The sequence below is a fragment of the Simochromis diagramma genome, unplaced genomic scaffold (assembly GCF_900408965.1).
Source record: "Simochromis diagramma unplaced genomic scaffold, fSimDia1.1 OVJJ01000433.1, whole genome shotgun sequence".
NCBI classification, from domain to species: domain Eukaryota; kingdom Metazoa; phylum Chordata; class Actinopteri; order Cichliformes; family Cichlidae; genus Simochromis; species Simochromis diagramma.
In genome coordinates, this window is record NW_024387031.1 from 6031531 (window position 1) to 6051870 (window position 20340).

At 41.9% G+C, this 20340-nt stretch overlaps 1 protein-coding gene across 4 annotated transcripts in view; it reads left to right on the plus strand.

The window, feature by feature from the left end:
- Window positions 1-4280: 4280 nt before the first annotated feature.
- Window positions 4281-20340, plus strand: part of nfkb1 (nuclear factor of kappa light polypeptide gene enhancer in B-cells 1) — a 29956-nt gene continuing 13896 nt past the window's right edge. The window contains exons 1-5 of one of the 4 annotated variants that reach the window (XM_040042974.1): window positions 4281-4576; window positions 7722-7768; window positions 9285-9375; window positions 11688-11728; window positions 12880-12978. In XM_040042974.1, coding sequence (XP_039898908.1) covers window positions 7730-7768; window positions 9285-9375; window positions 11688-11728; window positions 12880-12978 — 270 coding nt within the window. In that variant the 5' untranslated portion in view covers window positions 4281-4576; window positions 7722-7729. The other 3 variants (XM_040042975.1, XM_040042971.1, XM_040042972.1) reach the window with 3 other exon arrangements.

Genomic DNA, 20340 nt, shown 5'->3' on the forward strand with positions numbered 1-20340 from the left:
CTAAGCTTTGGTGGTTTGTCTGATATTTGAAGAAGAAAACTGTGAATAAGAACCTGCTGATTTTGTTCCACGGAGTTCACACTTTAAAGATTAATAACACAACAGAAGACCATTTGTGATTCTCCAGGCACAGGTAAATATGAAAATCAGGGAAATTAACATTTTAAAATATCTTTGAACTTTGAGATATTTTGAGCAGAACCAGGCTCAGGGAGAAGGAAGCCAAGGAAGGAAAGGAAGGTCTATTAACACATAGTGAGTGAAGAAGAAGCACTCAATGCATCATGGGAATCCCCAGCAACCTACACCTATTGCAGCATAACTAAGGGAGGATTCAGGGTCACCTAGTCCAGCCCTAACTATATGCTTTAGCAAAAAGAAAAGTTTGAAGCCTAATCTTAAAAGTAGAGATAGTGTCTGTCTCCTGAATCCAAACTGAATATTTGAATCCTGTAAATCTGCATCTAAACGCATGAATATTCAGTTTCACGTTCCATTAAATGGTTTTATGTCTGTTTCTTATATAATGCTCCATTCTCGTCTGATGGAGCATTCTAGTCACATATTCTAGTCGAGCTAGAAAAGCATGTGATCATTTAATCATTATAAAGAGTAAATGTGACGATTAGCATTAGCATTAATTTTGTAAATCAATTTTTGCTTTTTCATGTCACCATCCACCTTTGAAATAAGAGGCCACGCCTCTAATAATGCAAACTTTAAACCTTAATAAAACAAACATTCCACCTCATACAGGTGTTAAGAAGGCAGAAATTATCTACAGACCCCAAAACAGTTTATGTATCAAGCTGTAAACGTGTTTATTTCTGCTGTAAATTTGAAGATTTTAACATGGGAGTCTATGGGGACTGACTCACTGCCGGAGCCTCTGCTGGACATTAAAGGAACTGCAGCTTTTCTCTGTTTCTTTTTGGGGGTTTTTACTTTTGGCGCTCTAGTTTTGGCTTCATTAGTTGACGCTTGTATTTCATGTGTGTTGGTGTCAGAGCGGCAACTGTGGTGATGCTTTGCCTGACCAGCAGGGGGCAGGTGGCGAACAACTCATCAAAGATGGCCTGCGAGGGAAACGATTGCTCACTCTGCACTTTGACTTCTCACCCCACATTATGAAGATTTTAATAACAAGCCAAGCATGAAATCAGCACCACAGTTTATGAAAACAGTGCAAGTATATTAACACGAGTAAGCTGCGGTCATTTCGCTTGTGTACTAATACACGATGTTTAAAAGTTGGAAAAGATCTCCTGTAAGAGTATTTATACTAATACACGTGCACTCCAATTTATGTAAAACTAAATGTAGGAATGACAATATCTTTGTTTATTTGTACTTGTGCATTCTATACTATAAGTCATACTTTATACTATACTTTATACCTTGTTCTATATTGGTCATTACTCATATTTTGATAGATTTGTGTAACTTTACTTAAATAGAAAGTATACTTTGAGTACTTCTAGAATGTGGTATTGCTCATACACAAGAACCTTTTATAAAATTACCAGTTTCAGTATATTTCTACACTGAATGTGTTATTGCTAATACTAGTAGGTATTGTTACCCTGTAATAGAGTATTCCTTCACAGTATCATTACAAATCTACATTGATAGTTTTTTTTTATTTAAATAAAACTTCAAAAGCTTATTTATAACAGAACCTTTACTACGATTTTAAAAGTCTTACTTAACACTTTTTTCAGAATAAGGTGTTACCAGTACTGTGGTGAATTTGTATACTTTAAATGCACAGCAAAGCTTGTGTTCATGAGTGTGATGAGACAAAGTTCTTCTAGAGGAAAGTCCCTGTACTCTGTCTCTTTTTAGGAACACCTCTGGGCACTTGTTTGATTTATTTTGAAGCGTTTTTTAATCTGATTTGAATTTCTTTGGTTTCTGGAACATCAAACTTAGAACAACTCAGAGATTTTGCCCCTAGATAAGTTTTTTTTCCCCCGCCCTCAAAGTTATACTTTTACCATCTTTGCCACAGAATTCTCTCTAAAGTCTTATTACTAATATGTGTTTAAAAATATATGTTTATATGCTTATCTGTGTTTCTTCACTGTGGTACTTTTAATTTGTTACCATTTGCTACTGTGCTTGTACACTTTACCTGTTTCTTTGAATTTTTTACACCTGCTGTGGTTTTGTTCATTTGTACCTGAGTATTTATGGTGTCATTACTAATACTTTGGCCATTTTTGTACTTTAATAGGAGGGATTTTACCTGTAATAAAGTAGTTTTAGTAATAAACACACTGCTTTTACCTTTTTTTTTTTTTTTTTTAAAGACGAGCTAAAACAGAACTTTAATTTTTTCTATACTTACGAAAACTATTGGATGGATATTTTTTATTTATTTTTTTGGATGGACTTTTCAAAGTCCAGCCATCTCGGCAATACCTGTGGGCACCTATTTGGGAAGTTATCTCGAAGTGTTATATAAGTTTATATTTATTTTTCTCTGGGAAAGAAAAACACAGAAATAAAATTCAGATTTGGCCTAAAACCACATTTTAAAAAGCTTTCTTTCTCCCCTGTAAGTTACTTTTCTGCCATCTCTGCTTTTACAGAATTCTTTTTTATACATATATATCTGATAATGCTAATATGTCCCTATAGGGTTTCTGTACTCCTACTTGTACTTCACACTGAGGTAATTCTAACTCAGTAGAAATGAGCTTCATTCAAGGGGTGCCAGGACTCTCTCAGAGCCTGCAGAGCTCAGTCTTTCGTAGGAGAGAGGAGGCCCTACTCCACCATATCAACTGCTAGCAAACCATCTGAGGAGGGAAAGCAGAGCTCCACTAAAATAGTGTATAGTGGAGGTGGGGTCCTGCTGACTTCAACTAAGGATACAGTCTGGTAGTGGGAGGCAGCCTTCGAGGATCTGCTCAATCCCACTGACATGTCTTCCGTAGAGGAAGCAAATTTGGTGACGAGGGGAACGACTCCATCACTGGACCAGTTCTTTATCCTCGAAGATACTTGAGGGTGTTTGGGTGTTTGTACAACCGGTCTACATGTGCTTTGTGGACTTGGACAAATCATTCGACCATGTCCTTGCAGGAGTCAGAGCTGTATGGCCCGTATTTATGAACCATTCTGTTCCTGTATGAGCCACGTACAACCACATTGCTGGTAATAAGTCGGACTCCTCCTGAGCGGGTGTTGTCACAGATTCAGTTCATAGTTTTTATGGACAGAAGTGAAACACGACAAATGAGAATTGGCACCTCCAAGTCCAAGAGCATGGTTCTCAGCAGGAAAAGGGTGGAGTGCCCATTCTGGGTTAGAGACCCAAGTGGAGAACTTTAAGTGCCTCAGGGTGTTGTTCACAAGTGAGAGGAGGGTGGAGCGGGAGATGTCTGTGATGTGGACTCTGGTTTGTACTGGTTTGTCATGCAAAAGAGAGATCTGAGTGTAATGCCCATTTACGTTCTTACTTTCACCTGTGGTCACAATCTCTGTGTAGTGACTGGAAGAATGAGATGGGAGAAATGGGGCTTTCTCCAAATGCTGGCTGGGCTCTCCCTTAGAGATTAGGAGTTCAGCCATTTTGAAGGGACTCAGAGTAGAGCCAGCTCAGGTGATTCAGGTATCTGATTCTGAGGCCCTGGGATAGGTCCAGGACACACTGGTGAGATTATGTCTCTCGGCTTACCTGGTAACGGCTCGACGTTCCCTCGGATGAGCGATAGGTGACTACAGAGGGAGGTCTGGGCTTCTCTGCTCAGACTGCTGCCCCTGGTATTTTCTTGTACCTTTCCTTAAGTACAGCATTTATAACTAAAGACGATCTAGACGGAAGTCCCTGCTCATAGTTGCCGAATCAGCTCGAAGAATGAAATAAATTAATTTTAATTCCAATTATTTCTGAGATGTAAAACTTTAAAAAAAATGTTTTTACTGTTATTATTGTTGTTATTACAAAAGATCCCTAGAAGTTATACTTGTACCACCGTCTGTCCTGTAGCAAAACCTTTCTCATGTGTCTCAAGGCTAATCCGTCTGTATGGAGTTGGAGTACTTTTGTAATGTATTACTGTGGTATTTCTAATGCAGGACTGAATTATTACTAACCTATGTGTGTAACTTGAGCTGTTACTGTGTATTTCAACACGTTTTGCTTTGTCTGGGCTCAGTTCCTCTTCTGAGGTGAAACATGAGGACTCGGTTTCTGATTCATAATCTTCAGACTGTGTTTTCTTCTCGAAGTGAGACCTCGTGGTTTTCCCCGCTCTCTGCCTCATTTGGACGTCACAGGGAATTTCCAGTGGGGAAGGAAATCAAGTCAACTTTATTTCAACTGACAATCGTCAGTCAGTGTCACCTGCGGGACTGCTGTCGCTCCCTCTGGATTATAATCCCACTCGGATTAAAATTGTTCATTAAAGTTGTTAAAGTGTAATGACGCGCCCGTGTCGCGTCATGACGTACTCCGGGTAAAGTGGATGGATCGGTAGCTCAGCATGGCGCAGTGATGTGCACAAGTGAAGCGAACTGAGGAGGACTGTCACTCAAAGAGAACTCTTCACCTGACCGACCGAAACAGGTAACAGCCTGGTTAACTAACCAGCTAACTAAACTAACCAGCCAGCTGCACGTTTCCATTCATAATCACAACTTCAGCGGGACCCGTTACAACTCTTTGGCAGCTGGCTTTGTTTTGCTGCTTACTTCCTCATTAGCCAGGTAACTGTTAGGACCCCGGGCCAAACTCCATGTTAAAAACGGTAAGATGTTATTTTCTGTAATGTCAGTAGCCTCGGGAATATTTCACGTCACCGTTAAAGTGTATTACGTGTTTGTAACACCCACCAGCTAATTCGGCCACGATTAATCAAAAATCAAAATCTCGGGTTAGTGAAAGTTTGAACTTTAATCCAACTTTTAATCTCGTTTAACTCGCTCTGGTCTTTGGTAGCCAAAGGGCAGAATGGTTAAACTGACAAAATAATTAAAACGACATTTTTATTTACACTGAACTGCTGTGTGGATTTTAGACTTGCCGAATACATGACTGGGGTCGGCTGATTCTGGTATCTATTCATTTATATCGCAATGTTCGGTGTACCGAAGTGAAGAGCGAAGGACGGTGTAACTAGCAGATTTTAATACGAAGTTTTGTGTTAAGCTCTCCGCATACGGAACCTACGAGGCTAGCTCCCGGGCAGCCAGGACAGGCAGCGGTTAGCGAGGACGGGGCTCGCTTTGACTTGAAGACCGAGATTAGACCCGAGCTGCACTGAGGTCGGTGCTGTGGAAGCGCCGGCCAACAGTCTGCCTGCTTTAACGGCCGCTTTAGCCACATGAACAACAACAACAACAACAACAACCCGGAGGAGCTAATTAGCTGTTAGCCGCAGAGCTAACGTAGATCACACAGGCACGCTCGTGAGAACGAGGACGAGCGATGCTGCTGACAGGTAACAAGTGTCAGCGATCAATAATCAGTAGTTATTATCGGGTTTAAACGACTGTGTATTACAAACTGTGTATCACCGAAGGTTAAATATATATTTATATATATAATAAACAAAGAGTGAATTCCGAGAACAGAAAACTCAGTTCACAAGGTTTAAAATTAATAAACTGACAATAAAAAACGACAACAGCCAAAAAACATTTAATAAGATGGCCAAAAAAGAGGCAAATTTATGAAAGACCTGCAGATTCACGAGAAAAATGTGCACTTCGCAAATCCAATTTTTGAGGAAAAGGATAAAAATTGATAAATATAAGGAGAAAACCCAGGTAAACTCACGAGAAACACGTGCACAAGCGTAAGAAAGCAAAAATGAGGAAACCTTCAAAGGTGCTCAAATTTCAATAATCGTTGAGGAAGTTAGTTGCTGGAGACACCTGGCCTACTTCTGCAGGTTAGTTCTGGCGGTCTCACAGTGTGATGAACTGAGATGGAAGTGTTTCCCTCCATAGTCACCTTTTTGGAAGTCAGCAGGTAAATTTCTCAACGGGACTAAAGCCCGAGTGTTTACTGCCGTCATGTCAACTGTTTACATTTAGTTTTTTGCCTGCATGTTTCACAGCTTGCTCAGCAAAGTTTGTGCTCTTGAATTAACAACCTTAATACATATTCCTCATTCTAATGCAATAAGGACTGTCTCCATGTTTTTCTTTTCTGCTTCTTTTTATTTAGCATGACTGAAACAGCAAACAAAAAAGTGTCAGTGGTGTGTCCCCATTGTCAAGTGAGGTGCAGTTTCTAACAGATTCACTGGTAGTTTGACGCTCATTAATCCACACAGCTCCAAAATAATGATAACAGCCACTAAGTTCCAGTTAAAAATAACAACTGCATGCTTGTTTAAGCATCTAAAAACTGTCAGGTGAAACCTGTGCAGCAGGTTTATACCTCCCACCACCAAACCAGCCCCCCCTCAGCTCCTGTCCAACAGCATGCCTTCAAAGACCATTTACTGTGTGATCGGGCTGTTGTGTGGTTTCTGGGCTGCAGTGAAAGCAGCTTAGGTGTTAAGTGAAGGAGGAAGTGACATACAAGCGAAATGGCCTTCACTCTAATATCGGTCGAAAGACTGCATTAAGACACACAAAAAGGCAACTTTTATAAAGGCCTCTAGGTCAGGCCTCTCTTAGTCAGGGGTGGGCAACTCCACGCCTCAAGGGCCGGTGTCCTGCAGGTTTTAGATCTCACCCTGGGACCTGAATCAAATGATTAGTTCATCACCAGGCCTCTGGAGAACTTCAAGACATGCTGAGGAGGTAATTTAGCAATTTAATTCAGCTGTGTTGGTTTAAGACACATCTGCCCACCCCTGCTCTTAAGTGGTCAGGTATAAAATGCAGTTTTTAAGAACCAGTTCGTTTACCATTTACAGGCCTATATGCATCATGAAAAGGGATGCACCAGTTCAACTTTCAACGCCATTCATCTGTATGCTAACATCAGGTTGAGCCTTAATGTTGCTTCTCTAACTTTCTAAAATAAAATATGCCAAAAAAAAGAAAAGAAAAATGCATTTACAAATGTATTCTGTATTTGAGCTGAGTGTGAGAGTCTTTACTGCTGGTACTCCACCTGTCCCTGCTCTCAGTCTCGCTGTGGGTGCACCTCCTCACACACGGAGTGGAGCACACAGAGAAACAGGAGAAGAGAAATGGTATTATGATGCCACTGTTCTGTCACTGCAAGTGCACAAAGGCTTCCCAACATGTGGGAAAACGTAACGAGAGAGAGGATGGAAAAAGCTGTCGGCAGTTTCTGGTTAAATTAAAAACTTTAGCAAATGTTCAAAGTGACTGCTGACCTCTAAAAAGGCCTTTAACCCTCAAATAAACGGTCAATAAAGTTGCTTTCAGTCAATTTTCTGTTGCTAAAATAAGAGATTAACCATTAATTGTTGCAGTTCTGCAGTTGATCGTTTTTAATGGTGGCTTCGAAAAAAGAAAGTTGTGAATGAAGTAGTTGTAACAGAAAGTAGAGTATTTAGAGAGTAAGTCATTTTACTCATATAGAATTCTAATTCAAGGTGAAGACGGTTGTGTAGAGGAGTGCAAATAAAAAGCCTCAGTTATAATTAAACGTGTTGTGATGAGCAGAAAACATAAAAATAAGAAGAATGAACGGAGCACTTTTGTCATTCTGGTCTCTTACTCATAATAATAATCGCTGATGTCACTCCGTGGGTTTAACTGACGTGTTGCTCGACCTTTTGCAGACGCCACCATGGCCGGAGACGACCACTACCTACACACTCCCAACCAGGTAAACTCACCTGGGCTCAGCCTCCATGTTTTTTTTTATAATGTCCAGCTTGGGGCCGACTATTCTGGGTATAAAGAGAAGTCAGAGAGAACAGAGGTCTGCGGAAAAATGATCTTACCTCTGTGACCTCAGTAAAGAGTTTCCTGATGCATTTATAGTCTCATTTACTAATTTTAAGTCGTGTTTGACCCAATATGAAGATTATTTGGTAAATTATGCTCCTTTTGTAGTCAGAAAGGGAGACAAAGCAAGGGCTGTTTTAGGATGTCATTGACAAAATGATGACGAAAAAAGCAGCAGGTTCCAAAAACATGACTTTAATAACCAGTGGGAGATGTCACAGTTTCTGCAGGCTGACAAATAACAGCCCATATTTCTGCTCTGAAGGAGACAATCTCCCCCCTTTTTAAACCCTTTGAAATACTTGGATCTACACCAGTATCAAGGTATCACAACCTTTTTAGAAAAGCGGTATTAAAGTGGGAAGTGCTCACATGTGTGCATGTAAATGAGACAGTATCAATATCGATCCTCAACATTAGGAAACTGTGCTGCTATTTTTGTTCCTTGTTCCTCGTGAACGGAGCCATAAAAAGGCTCTTTGAGTCACTTCTGTCCAACATCATGCAGATTATTGAAGAACGTCATTGGCCAGCAGCTTTGTTGTTTGATTACTTGTGCTGATCATCGAGTCTAGTGCACTAATACTTTCTATTACTGTGTTAGGCACAAATGTAATGTGATTACAGTAACTCATTTCTTTGGAACATTTTCCACGCAGCACTTTTCAGTTGTTCTTTAGCTTTTTTTGATCATTATTGTTTTTGTGGTTCTCCTCTGATCTTCTTCTGATCTTTTCCTTCCTGGTTGTCATCTTCAACTCCTTCCTCCTCTCCAGCTTCATCTTCCTTGTATTTCTTGGTCTCTGTATAGCTCTTATTGATTATATTCTTCATCTGCGTGATCTTCTTCTCGATGTTCGTCTACATCGTCACCCTCTTCTTGTTATTTCCTATTCTTCTTTTTCTTCTTGGCCTTAATCTTCTTGAACAGCTTCATCTTCTGCTTGTCGGTCTTTGTCTTCCTTGTGGTCTTATACCTGTTCTTCCTTGTCTTGATCTGTCTCTTCTTCTTGATTTGCTTGTATATTCCTGATCTATGTCAGTGCTTTCTTTTCCTTCTTTGTCTTCTTCTTCTCGTCCTTCTTATTGATCTTCCTCCTTGGTCGTGGTTCCTTTGTGGCACCGGTTCATGCAGTCTCTTTGAACAGACCATGCTGGGGTATCTCTTCTGCTTGAACCCTGAGAAGCACTGATGTGGGGCTCTGATCTGAGCTGCTGTAAATAACTGTCCTGTTCTCGTTAATGGACTGTTGTTTCTTTGGTATAACATGAATTATTGCAGTTAACATCACTCAAGCTGCACACATGTGAAGAACAAGAACTAAATAATAATAATGTCTTCCTGTGTTTATTTAAGTCTAAAGTCAGACTTCGTGTTTTTGTTTTTACTGCAGATGTTTGATAACATCATGATGGACCCGTCATGGGAGTTTCCACATTTTGCGATGCCTCAGACGTCTCTGCGGACAGGTGAGAGTCCTGCAGGTGTGTCCCACACCATCAGCTTTATCTTTAAAGTGGGTGTCTTTGGGTTTCAGACTGCTGGTCCAACAATAAGACATCATGTAGTACTTTCCCGTTGGCTTGATTTGACCTCTGTACTTTCAGAGTTTATTTACTTTGAATGTGTTGTGTTGTTTTTATCTGGATTTCCCCTTTGTTTCTGAACAATAGTATAATTTCTGAAGGAAAAAAAAGAGCAGCCATGGGTGGCATTAATCATCTCTTAAACTTGTCATTTTGAGATGACGGCTTAATCTTCGTGCATAAAAATACCACACTGTCACGCAACCATCACGCCTGTCTCTCCTGCCGTCCCCACAAAAGCTGTCAGGTCTTTTGTTTTCAGACGGTTTCCTTTGGTCTCACTCACTCCGCCATCCTGAGGTTATTACTGTGTGGTTAGCATGAAATAAAAAACACGCAGGTGGAGATAAAGTAGCTGCTGCCCCATTTGTGTAATTGTGTTGAGCTCATACTTTACATACTCGAGCCTGATTGAAAAGCAGTTTAGTTCTTTTCCTGTTGCAGTGTTTGCTTCCTGACACTCGTCGTTTGGTTGACTGTGGTCGTTATATCCACACGTATCATTGTTGTTTAGGTAATACTCAAAATTTAAAGGGACCCACTAAGACTTATGGCACTGGTATTCCCTGTAAAAAAAACTATTTACCAAAAAAACCCCAACAATAAATTTCATGTGTGATTTGGTTTAAAGTTCCAGGAAAAGTCAGACAAATGGACTTTGACTTGGACTGCTACGTCAGACAATGAGAGCTTTATATGGACCGTTACGGCATGAATGAAGCCTTTGTTCAGACAGAAGCTGAAGGCTCTATAACATGTGTGAAAGAAACATTAAAACCACACACAGGTTGAACAGATGCCGCTGGGGAGGAAAAACTTCCGAAACTCCACTTTCTTTTTGCAAAAGTGAATTTCTGTTGAGGGGGAAAAAATGAAGGTAAAGTGAAAGAGGAGTTTCATGACGTGTCCTCTGTGGTGGCTGTGGGACGGCAGCTCAGCTCTCACTTCCCTTTAATATCAACACATCGTTTCTCTGAGTAGAGACAGAGGTGTAGCTCACATGGGGAAACTGGCTCCTCTTTACATTTACATGTGGCTAAAGTGGTACGCAGAAAGTGGCGATTACAGCATTTCTTCTTTTAACATGTGGAAAAATACAACCGGTCTCTCCTGCACATATGGATGGTAGAAGAAAAAAGAACAAGGGCGACATTTCACAGTTCATATTTCATGTGAGACAACATTTCACCGACATTAAACAGAATCTCACATGACGGGAAACCTGACATGAAACACAATATGTCGCAAAAGACATTAAACATAACGTGACATTTTAGAAAATGTGTCATCAAACAAAACTGAATGAAAGATGACGTAAATCTCAACGCTTTAGAAAATCGACATTGCGCAAGATGCCCGCGTTACGAGTTTTACAAACGACAATTCAGGAAAGGATCACCGCAAAAGACATTTCAGGTGGCACGAAATTTCAATCGACGCGCAGACACTCGAAACACTGTCGCGTACAGATTTCTTGAAAGCCGTTTTACAGGATGTTGATAGCAAATGAGACGAGATTTCAGGGAAGATGTTTTACATTCTTCTACTTATCAGATGCATATTTTAAGAAAAACTGATGACATTTCAAAAAACACAACAGAAAAAAACATAAAACATTTCTGAAAAGAGAGTTTAGAAAAAAATGAGACGCCACTACAGGTGATGACCTCACACAAAACATTTCTTATTGCACATCACAAAAGTTTGAGGTTAAAAAGGAGCTCAAACTGAAATGTTGGTTAAACACTCTTTACGGTCTACTTATCAGTAATGATGACATAGTTGTAATAATTTTTAAACCGTGGAAACCTCAAACCGTGGAAGGGAGTTCCCCTCACTGTGACACAGTGCTGCTCACAGGAGATTGTTGGGGTTCTCCCTCTAATATTGATGGTCTGCAGCTCAAAGAGTCTTATCACTGAAACTGAATAGGATTGGTTAGAGCACTGCTGGTCAGCAGATGGTTGTCTGAGGGGGACAAACCAGAGACCAGACCCAGGGTGAGGGGTGACAGATACCCCAGGGAAACTTTGTGTAGAGAAAAGCGTAGCTCGGTCTTTATTTCATGTGTAAGATATCTCAGATAAGTTCTCTGACACCTCTAAATGTCTCGATTGTCTGAAACCCCAAAACGAATTTTCAAATAAACAAATCAGCTGTATGAGAAGGTGTTTGAATCTGAGTCTGAATCTGAGTCTTTGTGGTTTCAGTGGACGGACCGTTCCTGCAGATCGTGGAGCAGCCCAAACAGGTAACACTCACCTGTCCTGTCTTATCAGAGACGACTGACCGCTGGGTTTAGTTTATTTTTAAATTGGTTTTATTTAGAATTAAAAAAGGGAAATGACTTAGTACAGGCTGTTTGGCTGTTTAAGTCACACCTGTAACTACTGCTGTTTTCTTTTCCTGTCTTTTGTTGCTGATGGTCACGCTGACTGTAACGGCACTCTGACCGTGTTCTGATGTCACTTCCTTTAATGCAGCGGTCCTCAACCCCTGGGCCACGGACCGGTACTGGTCCATGAGTCGTTTGGTACCGGGCCGCCAGAGTTGAGGCTCATTGTCGGACATAAACCGGTCCATGGCACAAAAAAAGGTTGGGGACCGCTGCTTTAATGGAACAGTGAAACACAGTTAGGTTAGGTGCAGCAAAGTGGAGCAAAGACTGAGGGGGGGGTCAATAACAGGGTCCCCCCTGAGTCATTAAAGAGTCAGTCATTAAAGTGAAGGATGTTAAGGTGTTAAAAGGTCCTGTGTTGAACTTACAGGTGTTATTTTTAACACTGACGGAAGAAATACATTTAACGCTCATAAGACCTATTTTAGTGACCGTCTGTGGTCATTAATGATCTCTGTTAGACTTTAAACAGGAAGTCTTTATTTAACGTGCTTCTCAGGGTGCTGCTTGCTTTCTGTTCAAGCTTGTATTTACAGTCAAACTGAAGTATGTAAATTTGGATGTAGCCGTTGGCACGTCACCCATTGATTTTAAAGACTCATCATTAGCATTTCTGTCACCGCCATGATGTTTTTGGACGAAAGGTCAAAGTGTTAGCGGCGCTGTTTATCCCGGGAGTGGGAGGGCACTGACTTGGGTGGAGTTTTTCCCATTAATTTTTGAGCTTTGAATCCTAAACATTTACACCTTTAATCTAATTTCACCCCCTAAATGTCACACCCTCCCTGCCTGTATATATTTATTTGATGACAGAGCTCCTTTAAGTTCAGCTGGATTAACACTGATGACTCAACAGGAAGAAAGGGAAGCATCGCGAGTCTCAGAGTTGGATTTCACCCACCTGTTTAATGAATAATCACCTGAACGTGTGTTTAGAACAACAAGGTGACTGATTGTCAGCTGATGCATTGATACAGGTGTGTACTGTTGTCTTTGTTTTCCAGCGCGGCTTCAGGTTCAGGTACGGCTGCGAGGGGCCGTCTCACGGCGGTCTGCCGGGGGCCACCAGCGAGAAGAACAGGAAGACCTACCCCACCGTCAAGGTAACGCTTCCTGTCTGCGCTTGTTCTCCAGGTGTCGGACGTGCAAATGTAAACCTCGTCCTGCGCACTCGCTACAGTCAGCTGACTCACCTGCTGAGCGCAGCGTTGAAACTTTCTTCCAGTTTGTTGGTCCAGGAAGTGTTTGAAGCACACAGAGTGAGCACTAAAATCAGATTGTGGTTCACTTCTGTCTGCAGCGGCAAGAGGAAATAAAACAGTTTCCTGCAGAGACTTTAATACTGCTGAGGCATCAGGCCGACTGTTTCTGTCGTTTTGCTGATTGAAGTTGTCAAACTGACTAAACCTGTTTTGAGCTGAAGCTGAAATGTGAAAGTAATGCTGTAGTGCGATTGAAGCTCTGGGAAATGATTGTTTATATCAGTTTCATCGCAGTGATTATTCAGTGAGAGTAACACAGAGCTCCTTTAACTACAGTTATTAATAACACACGCAGCCATTAAATGAGTTATTCATCACACTGTTTCTGCTTTCACAAGCTAACACAGAGTAAGACCAGCGATGAGACCCAGTCCTGCTCTGCTGTCTGTGCTGTATACCTGAGTATCAGTATAATGACACCGAGCTCACCTGGATGTTTGGAGGCCGAGCGGTCCCTCTGTGAACTGACTGTCCTGCTGATGTTGAAGCTCACTGTTTGTTGAGACGAGCCTTATTGGATCAAACCAGCTTCCTTTTGGTTAATTTTGGCTGACGTTATCTTGCCAGTTGAAGTTTTTAGTTGTAGGAAAATAAAACCAAAGCTAGTTTTAAGGTCATGATTATACGTGACGTGGACTTGAGTCCATAAATTTCATCATCAGACGTTGATGACGAGCATCCGTGTGGATGTCCACATGCTCGCCTGTTTTTTTTTTTTACCGCACAGACTCACAGAATTTACATAACAGTGCACCAACTACACGTGTCCCAGGCGGCAGACTTCAAGCAGCCTTCACAGGAGTATAACAGGACTGACTGCTTGGCTGTCGGGTCTTCAGCTGTCGGTGTTTGTGTCCGTCGGCCAGCTTAATGTGGCCTTAACCTGTTCAACTGAAAAACCAAACTACACTGGACACACTGAGGCCATAAAGGCCTGTGTTCACTTACAGGCGTGTGACACCATCATACAGCTTAAAGCAAGGGTGTCAAACTTATGGCCCATGGGCCAGAGTCACCCCACTGCAGACGGCTTTGGGAAATGTGAAGGAGGTCATAGATTTTGGACTTTGAACTGTGTTTCAGATGAAAACCTCCTTCGGGACCATCGAAGTAACAAAGTAACAGAGTAATACAGAGTAAACAGTTAAATATCAGGTACTCTTCTATCTACTGCAGAAATTCCTTTGCTTTATTGTGATTTCACATGTTCAAGAGAGAAATGGGTCTATAATAATTAATATATACATTCTTATCTTTACCTTAATAGTGTGAAACAGGCTTCGTAATGACTGAGGGAGAGATCCTAGTTTAAAGCAGTCAGTGTGGGTTGGACTAAGCTGTGCAGACAGTAATGTAAAGACGTGTTTGTAAAATTCCAAAAGGAAACATTTCCGATCGGAGCATTTTCCAGATCAAAGCTTTGGCTGAGGACACTTCCAGCTGATACATGGGTTCATGCAACCCTGTTTTAAGTTCTGGTGGAATTTCAGGAATGTTAAGTTTGGCTAGAAAGTCATTAATTGTGTTGCAGTTAGTTTGTGATCCTGAGGTGTAGAGCTCTGAGTAAAAGTCCTTTAATACATCGCCAAAAGTTGGTTCTGTTCATCTGGATGTCCAGATGAACAGAACCAACTTTTGGCGATTTACTTACCTGGATGATTGAGCATGCATCAGGATGTCCCTGAATACATGATTCACTTTTTCATGAGCTGTGAAAGTTTAAGAATACTTGGCCCTAGATACCTTAAGAAGACTGGGCAGTTATCTATCAGGTTTGTCGCCGTTCAGTTGAGTATGTTGTTTGTAGGTCAAGCCTCGTTTTGAGTTCAACATGCTTTTTAAAAATTGTCTGTTTAACCTGTTGTATTAACATATTTTGTTCATGAGCGGCTTGTTTTTGCTGAATAAGTAGTAATTTGGCCTTAAAGGCATCCCATACAACAAGGCTGGAAGTCTCTGGGGAGGAGTTAGTAGCAAAGCAAAAGCCTATCTCATCTTCTGTCATTAGACAGAAGGGTTGAGTTGAAATCCTGTTGTAGGTGGATGTGAAATAACTACACTGTGATTGGCACAGGAGTGGACCTGCTGCAGGCATTAAGTGTCAGTGATAGCGTAAACGATTCTCCAATACGTGTGGTACACGTGTGAGAGGTCTCTCTCGAGAGCTGAATCAAATGATTAGTTCATCACCAGGCCTCTGGAGAACTTCAAGAAGTGTTGAGGAGGTAATTTAGCCATTTAAAATAAGCTGTGGTGGATCAAGGACGCATCTAAAACCTGCAGGACACCAGAACTGGGTCTAACCAACAATTAAAATCATCCCCCGGGATGAGAGAGTACTTATTTAAGGCAGGTTTGAAGAGAGTCTCGTCATCTCTGTTCGGAGCATAAACATTTACTAGAGCGACCAAAGTGTTGCACAATTTCCCACTGACTATAACAACTGTGCAGATTTGTGTGCTACAACAACCCGGGCCTCAAAGGGAATATTCTCGACGATCATATCGTGCTTTAGCCTGGAAACGTGAGTGGAAGCACCGGCACCTCCACCGTGGGAGGACACGTCCAGTATTTTTACTTTTCAATTTTTAATGAATATTTACTGCATACCTAGGATGTTTGTGGATTCCTGGGGATGACTAAAGTATCTACTTAATCTGTCTAATGTAATCTGAATAGTGTTTGTTTTTTCTTGTATGACGATTCAGTGTGTGGTTAAACGTTTTCATGCTGACATGAAGGGGAGTTTCACCGGTCTGCCCTACTTAAGGTCAAAGTGGGCAGCATGTGGCCCACGATGTGAAACGAGTCTGACATCCGTGTCTTAAAGGGTTGCATTAACTTGTAACGAGTTTAAAATCACAAAAATGTTGTGTTATGAATGCGTCGTAACAATATCATAGACTCAAACCTCTCTTGGGAGTCGTCTTAAGGATCCTGTGATTTAGATATTTGAGTCCTCAGTGAAGGTCTCGTTTACTCGTTTACTACACGTGGGCAATAATGCATTGAGTATTTAAAGCATGTAAAAAAAAGAGAAGAGAAAAGTTGCATAAATCACATTTAAAGGAAGTGTGCAGGGTTTGCCCCTGCTTACTTGTGATTTAGGAACCAGCTGTTAAACAATGCGTCGCTGCGTCTGCTTGAACAGGTCAAAACGAGTCGCGTGAAGCCGTCGTTTCAGCGGCGTTACAAAGCTGCACGGTCTTTTCTCGTGAGCAGGGGAGAGGCTGGTGTTTACTATTGTCTGCCGAAGGCTGGTTTTGTTTCACTGTGGTTTTGGTTGGAGGTGACCGTCGCTGGCTTTAGAAGCCGGGGCGCTCTTGTTTCCACCCCGCGCTCTGTATGAGACTGACACAAGCACACGAGCTCGAGTTTCCTGCCGTGTTGTTTCTGTTGATGTTTAGTTTGGAGTCTGAAGCTCCCACATGTTCCGACCAAACCAGAAAACATGGGAAATCCCCAGATTCCTGCTTCTGTCTTTGTCTCGCTGACATTAAAACTATATGAAAGCTGATTAAAGAGATCCAGACTTTCAGACACAGGTCAGAACAGGAAGTGTTCGTTATAAAAAAAAAATCATATGAGCTCATTTGTTTTCTGTACGTAGTCAAAACAGTTGCGTACGAGCTGAGAAGGACACGTTTTTTCTTGATGTAGAATCTGAATAAAAATGATTCATTTTTGGACACAATGGGCTAAAAGAAGTTTATTTCAGTCACGCTTTGCTCTCTGCCCTTTAACTGAGTACATACAAAAGATGGACGTAGAACTCTGACAGAACCTCCTGGTTTGGGAAACGCTGGTTTAACGCCTGGCATTTTGACTGCCGCCATATTGGGGTTTTTTTTAAGCTTGATCTTTTCCTTCCTGGTTGTCTTCTTCTTCTTCTTCTTCTTCTTCTTTTTTTTTTTCTTAATCTTTTTGATCTAACGCCCAAGATTGTCTTCTTATTCTTGTCTTTCTTGGTCGTCTTCTTCTTCTTCTCCTTCTTCCTAAGTCGTGGTTACTGTGCGGCAGTGATTCACGCAGTCTCGTAAACTTGATGTTGTCAAAACACCTTTTCTGCCGTCATCGCAGCAGCCGATGGTTTTTGACTTTGTTTTAAAGTCGAGGGATCTTTGGAGGAGCTGCAGCTTTTGTTGCTTCAGCGTTGGCTGATGCTCAGTTCGTCACGTTATGCTACGTGTGGAGAAGAAGCATTTAAAAGGAACGGAAGGTGACCAGTGGTACACCGAGCGCCGTAACGTAAGGACAACATGGGCTCATATGCATCAGCTGGGTGTACGATAGGCATGAATGAGATGAAGTCACTGACACAAATGAGGAAGTGTTCCTCCCACTCGCCGTGTTTGATCTGTGGGTCGTGTTAGAGAGATGTTGATGATGGTGAGTTTGCATGTTGAGGCTGCAGAGTGGGAAAACCCCTCCAGCTCTGGCAGGACCAGTGGGACGATGACTAGTCTGACTCACTCGACTCACCCGCTCCATCTCTCTGTTTTTTTAAAATTGATAAGGCATCTGTCACCTTCACTGCCTGCGTCCCGTGGTGTCATGCTCTGTGTACGTACTCTGCTCTAATGTGTGCTCGTGAAGTTCCCCTGAAGTTTCCACAAGAGTTTTTGTTTTTCTAAACTACTGACTTTTCGTGCCTGTAGTTTCTTAAAGATTTCTAAGGAAGTTTTCTGGATAAAATTGGAATTTCCCTTTAAGGTTCTCGCAGTGATGAACATTATACACCTTTAAGACTTTAAAGTTTTTTTTTAAACTCGAGCAGACTTACCAGAGATCTACTCAAGCAGCTTAAGCCACGAGTTATTTTTGTGACTGATGATGGTGTTAATAGTGGAACGAGGTAAATCAATGTGCCCTGAGTCATTCCTGCTTTCATGAACATCAAGTTTTATTCAAGAGGATCTGAAAGCAGCGACTGATCGACTCACTGGGGCAATCATCGAGGCTGACAGGTGCTTTACCTGGCACAGGATCATCCATGCCACAAAGTTTTCAAGAATAAAACCAGATTTGAAGCTGCAGCTTCATGAAGCCAGATGTTGAGTTTAATCAAAAACAGCTGCAACAAAAAGTGAGGAAACGGCCTGTTTTATTCCTTAATACCAACATTAAAGTGTTTTATGCATTTTATTTATGCTCGATGCATGAAATCCACCGGAATAAAAAACAGTGTGATAGAAATATTAGCGGCCTGCAGTGTGTGATGAATGTGGAGCGCTCACGGATGTGTTTCACGTTGGAGAAGAAAACAGGAAAATGTCTGAGCGCGTGTTAACCACAGGCCTTATTTCAGGCGAATCAAACTTGTAGAAACGGTGAGTGCAAAATGCAAACTCATTCAGAAAGTTTATTTATTCAGATCAGAACAGTCCCTTTTTTTCCCTCCCGCTGCCTCAGCCCGGCCACAGCGCACACACCGGGACAACTTGGTGAATGTTTGGATTTACTAAGTGTCTGAACCAACTTTGGCATCATTAGCGTAAAACAAACATCCCCAGTAGCTGCACGCAGACTTCATCCCACAGCTGCTTTTCCTCACAATATTCCTCGAGACTCTGATAAACACTCGGAGCTCCTGCACGGATCGGATCTGTGCTCCGAGCGCTTTAGTTTTCTGACATCAGATGAAGTTTCAGCAAAATCTTCTGCTGGCCCGGACCTGTCCGAGAGCTCTCTGCAAACCACACACACACAAACACACCTCTGCTGTGTTTCATGTCTGTTGGGAATTTCCTCTCCTTGACACCCACATGTAATTACAAGGAAGTGGAGTTGCGTCACAAACAGGAAAGGTGCCGAGTTTCAGCTCGCAGATGAAAGCTCTGCATCCAGAGGTGTAATATCTGCGTTCGCGCCCACTCTGGCCCAGAAATACTGACATATTTAACCCTTTGTTGTTCACTCGTGGTCGCACAGCGGTGCTGCACAGACTACAGGCTGCCTCAGCGGGTGAAACTCATCAGGTACAGAGAGACAGAAACAAAAACACATTCGGTTGTTGGATTTAAATTACTGTCGTCATTTTGCACTCGGAGGCACCACTTTGAATTTTCCACAGCCTGATGGTTCATGACATTTCATATTTGTGGTGATGTAGATTAATCCCGAGCTTCACTTTCATCGGTTATCAGACGTTATACGTCTGCTCACTTGACTTTTCTGCTTCTTTATGAGGGCTGAGAGTCTTTCATATTTATCGAGGACAAACCTCCAGAGCTGGTGTGGAAGTGTTCGAACATTCCCCACAGAGCAGCTTGGTTTGGTCTCTGTGGATAGGTTCCCTCTTCATAACGATTCTCTCATCCCAACCAGTCGCAGCAGATAGCCCCGCCCCTCCCTGAGCCTGGTTCTGCCGGAGGTTTCTTCCTGTTAAAAGGGAGTTTTTCCTTCCCACTGCCGCCAAAGTGCTTGCTCATAGGGGGTCATAAGATTGTTGGGTTTTTCTCTGTATGTATTATTGTAGGGTCTACCTTACAACATAAAGCCCCTTGAGGCAACTGTTGTGATTTGGCGCTGTATAAATAAAATCAAATTGAACTGAGTGGGTGAGTTGGGGCGTGGCTACGTTGATTGACAGAAGCCAGATGGATAGATACTGAGGAAAATTCTGTTACGGCAGCAGGATGATGAATAAAAATGGTGCCATCCACAGTAAACAGGCGCATAGTGAGGGCCTTTTACTGCCAGAGATGCAGAACATTTACACTTGTGATGGCTCCACCCCTATATTTATTTGGAATTTCTATTTATAAAAGACTCGACTAGAGGAGATGAGGTTTCAGGTGAGTACATAATAAATAATTATCTCTTCCCCCGGCATTCACAAGCTTAAATCTCGACCTTCACAAGAGACAGAGGTTAAACTAAATCAAACCAACTCCTCCTAATACGCCTGCTCCAATGAGGGAAATCAAGCGCTCCCAATGACATTTAATATGTAAAATAACCAAGCCCTTTGTCTCAGTGTGGTCCAATATGGGGTCACCAGGAAGTGTAGGTTCTGTGTTTAATATTTGGTCCTCCAAAGGGGACTGGACCCAGCCCTGCAACAACCCGGGAGGCAGCTGAAACTGGCTAACTGGTTGTATCAGCTGACTTTTCAAAATAAGAGAGAGTAAATTGTCCATCATTAGATGTTTAAATGTAAAAATCAGTGCTTAGATAAACATGAGTGCTCAGGTTTCATTA